At 35.1% G+C, this 10,986-nt stretch overlaps 2 protein-coding genes across 2 annotated transcripts; both read right to left on the bottom strand.

Annotated features, from left to right (window-relative positions):
- Positions 1 to 479: 479 nt before the first annotated feature.
- Positions 480 to 2,080, bottom strand: LOC105962831 (putative F-box/LRR-repeat protein 9). The gene is made up of 2 exons (XM_012987168.2): positions 1,667 to 2,080; positions 480 to 1,124 (listed from the first exon to the last, which is right to left on the bottom strand). The coding sequence occupies exons 1-2, from the start codon at positions 1,975 to 1,977 to the stop codon at positions 554 to 556; spliced, it is 882 nt and encodes a 293-aa protein (XP_012842622.1). The 5' UTR covers positions 1,978 to 2,080; the 3' UTR covers positions 480 to 553.
- A 1,833-nt stretch (positions 2,081 to 3,913) lies between these two features.
- DRT101 (phosphoglucosamine mutase-like protein) lies at positions 3,914 to 8,555 on the bottom strand. Its single transcript, XM_012973670.2, has 9 exons — positions 8,255 to 8,555; positions 7,893 to 8,155; positions 7,381 to 7,500; positions 7,019 to 7,161; positions 6,682 to 6,924; positions 5,804 to 6,210; positions 5,559 to 5,734; positions 4,641 to 4,737; positions 3,914 to 4,323 (listed from the first exon to the last, which is right to left on the bottom strand). The coding sequence occupies exons 1-9, from the start codon at positions 8,313 to 8,315 to the stop codon at positions 4,178 to 4,180; spliced, it is 1,656 nt and encodes a 551-aa protein (XP_012829124.2). The 5' UTR covers positions 8,316 to 8,555; the 3' UTR covers positions 3,914 to 4,177.
- Positions 8,556 to 10,986: the final 2,431 nt, after the last annotated feature.

Genomic DNA, 10,986 nt, shown 5'->3' with positions numbered 1-10,986 from the left:
AATCTTAAATAACTTCAAGCTTCATGATATTTTTGATATCCTTGTATTACAAATGGATACTCATTTTGTGTACATATATACCATTCAAATCTCAAGTTTTGAGTTTTATATATTGAATTTATATTCTTGATTTGGGGTCTCAAGCCCTATAATTGGTACTTAATCGTAAAATAATAATACATTGAGTGGGAAATACTCATTAACTCAAATATTCAATTTTAATTATCATCACTTAGACCTTTTGTCTAATATATTCAATTGAGACCTCTAGTCTTCAAATTAAATCTAGGTCTCAAGCCTTTATATTTGATATGCATCTACATAAGCTTTCAAGCCTTCATATTTAAACCAGGCTTCGAGCCTAAAATTTATGAAGTTCGAGTTCTTTTTCAATTGATGGAGCTTTTCTAATACCAAATAAACTGCAGTTTACATCACATGAAACTTTAAGATTGACAAAACAATCAAACAAACCAGTCTAACAGAAACAAAAGAAAACACAATCATTTTCATAAGATGCAGATTCGATGAAGAAGCTCCCTTTCCTTACATCCTACCTTAAATAAACAAAAACATCATCATCACAATCAGAAGCAGAATCACCATCAGCAAAAAAATCATCTTCGGAATCAGAAACATCGGCCCAAATACAGAACATATCATAGTGGGTATCCCACGGGTATCTCCGCGTATAGTTGTGAGGAAGCTTAAGATCTTTAATCCTCTGCAAACACAATCTTTCTAAGTCTCCAACAAGATCAACATTAATACTACGTCTCAGATCAAGTGATTCAAGATTCGGACAACCTTCGAGAATTGCCTTCAATCCCACGTTTGTCATCTTGTTACCATATAGTTCAAGGTGGCGCAAACCATGCATATTTTCCGCAATCGCTAGCGCCTCCAGGTCACAAGCTTCTTCCGGATCGAACACGTCAGAATTCAATTTAAACGACTTCAATAGCGGGCAATATCGACCAACTGTCTCTATAGCTTTAACATCGAAAGATGAGTTCTGTAGATGTAACTCCTCCAACAGAGGCAAGTTTTTGAGTGCTGCTGTCAGAGCATCGCCACCTATGTCATGGCAATCCTGAAGACAAAGACGGCTGAGCTGAATAGACCTGTTTAATAGATAAAAAAAAATACAATTAAACCTCTATAAATTAATATAATTGAGACTAGCCAAATTCTATTATATAATGGAATATTAAGTTATTGAATTAATAATTTCGCATGTTGTCACCGAGTTGGGACCAGGAGAAATTTATTATTTAAAAACAACGGCGAAGTGAATTGATATATACAAATCCTTTAGTCCATTTTTAAAGAATGCATATTAACAACCTTTCTTATAACAAATAAACTACAGTTTACATCACATTAATTGCGTCTGCAAACATGTACAATTACGGTTTGGGTCGTTTTTACCCGACAATCGAACCGTTATCTGCCCAACTACTGTGGACAATAATTACCCATCAACCGACCAGTTCAGGCCAGGCCGATAATATCAACTGACCCATGCATAGTTGGGTCGGTCAATAGTTTCCAAAATATTGAAAAGTCAGTTGGCCGATATTTAACAGTTTCTACAAATATGATTCAATAATAAAACATCGAATCATCAGAAATGAGTGGGACACATGAAAACTAAGGAAATTACCTCTGAGAAATGTAGAGAAGCAAATCATTGGTACAAAAACTGTGAATAGTGATATCAGTTAATTGGCCTCGGCTGAGATCCACTGCATGGCGGCACATTTTCTTTAAGTCGTATAACCTACCAGTAGCGCGTGAATGTTCCATCTTAATGCACCGCCACATTGAAGGTTCCAGGCTCACGCGCCGCCACGTTGGACACACTTTCTGCGCCGTCGTTAGTATCTCCACTGCCCCCAACTTGTGCAATATCGCCGCCGCTATCTCTGGCGGCAGTTTTTCCCACGGCGGCGAAGCCATTGGAGTTGTTTCCATTTCTTCTTACCAATTTTAAGCATTTTGGTTTTCGGTTTTCTTATAAGAAGAAATTAGGGTTTCTTCATCGGGCAATGAGTCTGTCAATGTTGAACGACGAGTCTACATTGGTACTCTACCATGGGCGTGGTGTGTAGAGTGAAATCACATTTAAGATGCTTAGTTGGAACGACAAAAGTAGTTTTCTCTACACTTTTATTTATGAATGAGGGTTACATTTATATTTGTGCTGTGAATACCACTAATTGAAGAGTTATAACTTATAAATTGGGGGAATTGCGTTGTACGCCCTAGACATGGCCACGGCCCGGGTTTGACCCGGACCCGCCCCGGCCCCGCCCCGTTGACCATGCAACCGGACCCGGAAAAATATGGGTCGGTTTCGGGTCCCAATATTTTGGACCCAAGACCCGGCGGGTCCACCCGCCGGTTGGACCCGAGACCCGGACCCAAGGACCCGACCCGAGTACCCGTCGGGTCCACCCGAATAAAAAAATATTTTTTTTTCGAATTTTGAAAATGCAACGGCTATAAACCGGACCCGGTCCGAGAATTCAATTTTTTTTTTTTAAATTACAACGGCTATAATTCCGGGTCCACCTGGACCCGAACCGGACCCGACCCGGACCCGGTCCGAAAATTCAAAAATGAAATTTGATATATGTGAAAATAATAAAATTAAATTTAAAAAAAAAAAAAAAAAAAAAAACAAAAACCAAAAACCAGAGTTGGACCCGGACCCGAGTGGACCCGACCCGGACCCGCCTCCCCGCGGGTCGGTTTCGAGTCCCGAAAAAGTTGGACCCGGACCCGGCGGGTCCGACCCGGGGCCATGTCTAGTACGCCCCATAATTAACCCTAATTGGCGCTTTGCACCCTAATATTTCAAAATTGGCAAAGTCCACTCTCAATTTATATTTATCTTGGCACAATACACCCTATATCAATTTCTTATGAGATTTCAATAAAGAAAAATTAATATATCACAATATTTTAAGTTTTGAAGGGATTTTCATACTAGTTTTGACGAATTGGAAGTCATGGAAAAAATAAACCTAAAACAGAAAGGAAAAAAAAAAGGAGAGAGGATCATAAACAGATCGCCAGAGAGGAGAACATGTTCTCTTAAAGTAAGTGAGTTGAATCAACGATCGGAAACTTGAAGCGGATCACCAGAGGAAATGACGGAAACAATGACATGAATAAGGCAAAAATAAATTTATATGGACAAAATCCGGAATGTGAGAAAATCTCATCCACTGACGAGTGGCCCTGATTAACTAGATGCACTATTTCCCTCGAGAACCGCCATCATGTTTCAATAATGACTGATTCGACATTTGAACAGTCGGTTGCAAGCCCACGAGCAACGTCTGATCCGACCTATGCGGGATTCTTTAATTCGCATTTGAAATTTAAATTTTCGAGTAGATGGGTAGTTGATATGGACTATGTCGCACATATGTACCTCGTGAACAATAGTAATATAAATCACTCATAAAGCATACTCATAAAGCAGTCCAAGACAGCCTGAAGCGGTAGGCCCAATCCCTCTTAAGAGCATGATGAACTCTAAATGGCGATGTGTATATCCCCGTTACTTATGCCGAGTAGCGACAGGAGGTGAAGACACAAAACTCTACAACCTATGGTATGACCCAAAATCGTGGATATGATAATTAATAATCTATTTAACATTATTTATTATAATCATTTTACACTTTTTTAGTTTATGTTATGTACAATACTTGCAAGTTATTTATCAAATATTTGTCATGTCTGATTAGGAATGCGATGACCCGGACCCGGAGCCGCCTCCCCACGGGCCAGTTTTCAGGTCCCCTAAAAGTTGGACCGTGTCGACCCATGGCCGTGTCTACTATCAAACGGAAAAGTTTGAGATTTATAAGATAGATATATACACATCCTACCAAAGTAATAAAACAACATTTTGGACTAGCCTCAAGCCAATGGCATCAGCACAAAGAAATGAGTTACATGGTTTATTTACCTTTAACTTCCCGGTCACATTAGAGCTTATGCTAATTTAAAATAAAAATAAAAAATATTTTAACAATTCAAATAAGTAGAGAGGTGTCGAAAGCAACAAAAAAACCCACATAATTAACCTCTACGTATCAAAAATACGAACAAGGATATAATTTAAAAAAAAAAGGTCGTAGGGATTTAATTAGTGTTGCTAAAACCAAAGAAATTGATGGACAATTACCATCACAGAATGAGCTAGACTGTCTGCTGCTTCTTGCGTTGATGCTTCAGCATACACTCTCACCACATCTTCTGTTCCCGAAGGCCGTACAAAACATCGTCCTTTGGTGTATTTTGCTGACACACGGACGAATTAAAATGATAAACATGTTTTACCCAAACATTAAAAATACCTCAACATGTGTATATATAGTTTATGTAAGGTTATCAATTATCATGCTAAGAAATCGTACTATCGAAAAAAGAGATAAAGGCCTGATCCAATAAATAAATAAGTAGAGTGAGTTGCTTCATTCCTTTTGAAGCAAAATTCACTTATGCAACGGTACTATGTTAATCGAAACCAGAACAATTTATTTATATCTAAGGAGGGGTGCAACAGAAAAAAAAATTACTTCCACAAATTCACAAGGACGCGTCAAAAAACGAGTTACCTATTTCAGCATCAATGGCTTCTTGTATACCGACAGGGCTCACAACTACAGTCTCTGCATTTCCAGTAATGACAGCTGTCCTGTCAACAACCTTTACCTGAACGAACAAGTGAAGAATTATTTAGTATTATATATTTTTAATCAATGGAGAAACTTAGTTCCTCAAAAGCTTGAAGAAAATGTAGTTAAAAAGTGGAGTTTTTTTGCATTTCGCACCCTTGTATTCACTTTAATTGTCAAAACGATCCCTCGGTTCTTTTTATTAACATAAACACCGCATGATTGAAAGTCAAAGGCAAACAGTGCTTCTTTTTATTAGGAAAATGCAGCACAGGATTTTTTTAGAAATTCAAAGAAAATAAAAAGGAGATTTTTTCTGTTCACCGATAAAAAAGGGCTTTGTTTTTCCAGGCTTAGAAATGGGTGAAGTTTGCTCTTTCTGAATTGAATTCACGTATTAGATTCATAAGAAAGACCACTTGAATAGTACAATGGGATTCTGGGTGAACCCATTAACCACCTCATAAAAAAAAACATTATAAATTATATAAAAGAAAAGTTCCAATCCGACTCGACCCGGCCGGCTAATCCAAACACAAACAACAATTGGTAAATAAAACCTAATAATTGCACCCAATTAGAATCAAGCATAACTTCTATTTGTAGCTACATGTAAGACCAAAATTAATTAAATGAGTTGGGTGATTTTAAAAAGCTACACATCAATGCTACAGTATCTAAAACTCGAAAGCCATTAATATGTTTAATTAGATAAATCCATCATAAGTATGATGCGTTAGGCTTGGGTGCCTAGTAAACGAGACCCATTTCATTTACAACTTTCAGTAGCATTGTAGAGTTCACGCTAAGGACAGTCAAATGCCAAACCATCCAGAAAATATCAAGAATAAAACTAACCTTGAGTTGTCTGCTAGGTAAATCTTGGTAAAGCTCGTTCCATTTTTTGATAGACCATCCCATATGCTGCAAGATAGCCTCCACCAAAAGCAACCCACTTAACGCGTCTCCAACAGCCTGATTAATCAATTTACTCACGGCCAATAGATTCGAAGCAGCCTTATGTTGATCGGAACCTGAAAATAAGTCAACCGATATATAATCCATTTTACCAAGAGCATGTATATAATATAATTAAATAAAACCTTTTGACGTTGACGAAAGTTCGTTGTTTATATTCTCCAACCATGAAAGAAAAGTCTCCGAGAACAATATAGTTCCGTGTCCATTTGCTTCAAAATAGATGCCGATATCGTACTCAGCGGCTTTTTCGTGCAGGTATTTGACCCCAGTAGGAGTTAGCACAACTTCAAGGCCCAATTGTTTAAGGTATTCAGTGGATGCGCCATTAGCGTAAGCTGTCTGTACCACACCGAGTGATGCTTTATATGATGACGTGTTTGCTTTGTCATCAAGAATACACAATTGCTCTTTTAGAAATAAAGCAAATAAAGACAATATCTTGTCCCCGTCAACAAGGTCGATCTTGTTACTATTTGATAGAACCGAGAAATATACAAGCCGATCAGCATCTCCGTCCAAACTGGCACACCTGAAACACTAGAGATAATTCCTTTAGGTCTTGGGCAAAACACCATAACTTAAATAACTTTGCAAATGATAGTTCGAGCTGGAAATCTCGTCACATAAAACTGTTAGCGATAACCAATAACAAAACATTTAGACACATGATATATTCCAAAATAAATGATTCAGCAATAATATTGACTTTATTGATACAATATACGATGCCATTAAAAAAATATAATAATAATAATAATAATAATATATTTTTTCCGCATTTATACAAATTTAAATATACGATGCCATTTAAAAAAAAAATAATGATAATATATTTCTTTCGCATTTATACAAATTTAAATTTATTATTCTAGATGCATTTCAGAGGTTACCCTTTAAAATTGATTAGTTCTTGAGTCTTTAAAATTGATTAGTTCTTGGAGATAATTATGAATATAAAATTCACAAACAAAAAACAAGAATTACAAGGAAAATAAATTACCTAATGCCGGCATCAGAAGGACCAAAACCACGAGGAACAACCTTCTCTTTCTGCACATAATCAGCACCTACACCTTCGTTAAGTACACCATCACCATAGTTACGAACATCAATACTTAAGTACTTCAAACTTGACTTCAACTTCTCCAGCTTTTCTCCACCAACACCATCAGCCCCATCCACAATCAACTTGTCATTCACATCTTTGCTGCTATTTTCTCGAGGAATATTATCCATCAAGTAGCTGAAAATTTTGTAATTCAGACAATTAATCTCGGTTAAAAAGTCAAATGAAGTTAAATAATAAAACTTCTCTAAGCATAATACTCGAAACTAACCTAAAGGATGTCACAATCTGGTCATAATAATGGTGTTCGGATGCTTCGACGCCTTTATTTTTAGCACGAACCATCCAGTGTAGTTGAGGAGTTGTCAGAACTCCCACATCTATGGCTGTGGCTCCCGTAATACATGTTATGCCCTAGTAAATATTAATTCGCATTATTACAAACAATACTTTAAAAACAAAAGTTGTGATCTCACTAAAATTACAAATTCCTGCCACTAACGATTTTTGCAGCATTGAAGTGATAAGTTTATCGATAGGCCTCTCAGTTAATAATTCAGACTGTCTATAAGTTATTACATAAGAACAAGGAAGATAGAAATAAAAAGAGAGGTTAAAGAAAGGGATGCATACTTGTTTAGCAGCTTCGACAAGAGAAGCACCACTCGGCCGAGTGTCTCGTCCCAGCAACACTCGCGCTGCCGGGCCTCCTTCCAGTGTAATATTTTCCTTCTTTACAAAATCATCTAGCAACTGTTTCCATAATTCAATTATCCAAAATTGAATTTTCCAAAATATTAATCTCAATTGTATAACTCAAAATTGAATCATCCAAAATATTAATCTCAATTGTATAACTCAAAATTGAATTATCCAAAATATTAATCTCAATTGTATAACTCAAAATTGGATTATCCAAAATATTAATCTCAATTGTATAAGTCAAAATTCAGTTATCCAAAATTGAATAATCCAAAATATTAATCTCAATTGTATAACTCAAAATTCAAATTATCCAAAATATTAATCTCAATTGCACAACTCAAAATTGAATTATCCAAAACTGAACCCACCCCCTCATCCCACAATTCATGAGATATTCACAGTAAATAAATAAGTTAATTAAGAATACAAAAATCGAATACCTGGAGGAGAGAATGTGGATCGGGGGCATTAGCAATGGCATCAGCAAAGGGTTCCCAGAGCTGAGTCAGCATTCCGCCAGATGGATCGGCGATTTTGACACCATTGTCGGAAACCTGGTTGTGGGAAGCGGTGATCATAAGCCCGATAACCGAACCTGTCTGAATTGAACGGAGCGCCGCCAGTATACCAACTCGGAACACCGTTGACTCAAGCAGAGATGCATCCGCTCTGAACCCGGCCGTGCCATATGATAATTTCACGCCTGCGATACGAGCTTATAATACTGAATAACAATGGCGTAAAATCAGGAAAAAAAAAAAAAAAAAACTACAGTGGGGGATTTGGGGATTGATTGTTGTACCTGGGGGCGGGGGGAAGAGTGATGAAGAATGGAGGAGAGCTGATCGCTGTTGTTGGTTCATTCTATTGCTTGATTCGCCTTCTTTTTTTTTTTTTTGTTTTCGCAAAATTTTCTAGATTCGTCCACCAATATTTATGTTTTGGTAAATTAGGTTCTCCTCCCTCAAAACTATTTTTGTGTAGCTTTAAGTCCAATCCAATTTGTTGTATTTACTTTAAAATTGATACTGCATTATCAATTAATCAATTCTACCCTTTCTTCACAAGTATCCAATTATAAGTTTGAACAACTGAAATAATCTGTAATGAGAAAACATATATAAGAATAAAAAAGTTTAAATTTGCGTTTGCTTAGAAATTATAAAAACTATTTTACATTTTTGCACCGTCACACATACACAACCATAATAGTGAAATTTACTGGGGATAAATTACAACTATCCCTTGAGAATTATATCTTGTTTGGATAATGACATCTAGCTCATCGACTATGATTTTTTCTTAAACCTCCATCCTTATTGTGTCAAATTCAACATAATCATCTAGATTATGTGGAATGTGCAGTTTGTACTCGTTTTGTGTAAAAATACAGTTTCTGATGCACCACAATCTGATATATATATATATATATATATATATATATATATATATATATATATATATATATATATATATATATATATATATATATATATCAGATTATGACCATCTTGCTTCAAAATGTGGAGTTCTAATAGAATAAAACGGGTACAAAAGTGATAATATCCATATAATCTAGAAGATTCCACTAAATTTGAAACCGCAAGGGTGGACGTGTAAGAAGATTTATAGTTGTGAAGGGTGATTGTAATTACCCAAACAGGAGGGGGTTTTTCTTAATTTGACCATACATCAAGGAGTGGTTTTAATTTACCCGCAAAAATAATGAAATTATTTATCTATTTTATCATAATAGAATAAATTATTTCGGATTATATTATGTTCAAAATAATTACAAGGGACCTTAAGATATAGGTGGTCCCTAGTGTGAAAACTTATTATAACTAAATGACAGGCTTAACTAAATCGTTACTACAATTCATTTATAAAATTAATTCCAAAAATGCCCCCACTCACAAATTTGAAATATGCTTTAATTAAAATTCATATTGCATTTATCATCTTTTTAGTCTGGAATATTTTCATTTTTCCATCTTATATTTTTATTTTTATTTTTACAAAAGAAAAGTTTTTCTTTTTTCTTTTTTTTCTTTGGGTTTTTTGATATAATTCCCTCAATACTTTTTTTAATAGAGAAATGCCCAAACTATTTTACATCATTTGAGAAAACCCACTTCAAATTTTAGCCAATTGTTTTCTCATTTATGTCCCTCCACCTTACACATCCCCATGACCATCAACCCACTATCCCATGATCCATCAGCCCATTATCCCCATGACCCAGTCGTGTCTCTCTCTCTCCTTTTTTTTTTCTTTTTTTTATATTATTATTATTATTATTAATTTATTATTGTTATTATTATTATTTTTTTATTCTTTTAAAAAATTATTTTAAAAAAAATTGTTTAATTTTTTTTTTTTTTGTTAACATTTTTTCTCTATCAGATATGTTAATCGACTATGAAGCATATTAAATCAACTATGATGAACTATAGTCGATTAAGGAACCGACTACTAAAAATAACAAATCATAACTACAAAAATGCAAACAAAACTATATTTTACAAAAATAAACAATATAAAAACATTATAATTGATTTATACAATTGGAATCAATAAACAAAAAAATCAAAAAACAATTTAAAAATTAGAGTCAATGAAGCATATTAATCGACTATGAAGCATAGTCGATTAAGAATCTGCTACTAAAAATAACAAATCACAACTGCGAAAAAATGCAAAATCAACTATATATTACAAAAACAAAAAATATACAAACATTATAAATGATTTATACAATTGGAACCAATAAACAACAAATCCAAAAAAAAAAAAAAACAGTGGAGTCGATGAACCTTAATCGACTACCAGAGCATAGTCGATTAGCTTAATCGACTATGAACATGTACATACTACATAGTCGATTAATGTTTCAGCCTGCGCGAAATTCTCTACAGGCAAAACCCTAAATATGCCGCCCCATCGTCACCACACCGCCGCCACAACACACCATCACCACCTTACTTTGACATTATGACGGTTTTTTATTACAAATAAATAAATAAAATCACAACTCGCACCAGCAACCAAAGCAGAACCACCACCATCAAAATTCGATTCCGGCAACAAAACGACAATCTTACCTCTTTTTCGTCTCCGATGTAGCAATCATGTCATTCGAATTCAGAATCGCTATCAAAATCATTTATAATGTTTGATGGGTGCTTCCTCTTCTTTCTTTCTCTATCTTCCGGCGGCGGCGGCAGCAGCGAAGAAGATTGTCGGAGAAAACAGCGGGAAAAAAAAAAGAGAGAAGAAGAAGAGAAAACAGAGAAGAAGAGAAAAGAGAGAAGAAGAGAAAAGCTGGAATGTTGAAAACGGCGGATGAAAATTAAAAATAAGATTAGGGTTTTGAAAGAGTATAATAGACAATTAAGGATAGTTTTGGAATTATGAAAATATTACATGGGTGGATATTAGCTAAGGGGGTTTTCTCTAATTATTTTTAGAATGAAGTATTTCCTTAACTCATTTTCCTAGATGAGGGGGTTCTTACTAATTATCCCTTTTTTT

Source organism: Erythranthe guttata, chromosome 5 (assembly GCF_056151865.1).
Source record: "Erythranthe guttata isolate IM_541 chromosome 5, IM_541, whole genome shotgun sequence".
In the NCBI taxonomy this organism is placed as follows: domain Eukaryota; kingdom Viridiplantae; phylum Streptophyta; class Magnoliopsida; order Lamiales; family Phrymaceae; genus Erythranthe; species Erythranthe guttata.
Note: the sequence above shows the minus strand (reverse complement) of the source record. Positions and strands in the feature narration are given on the sequence as shown.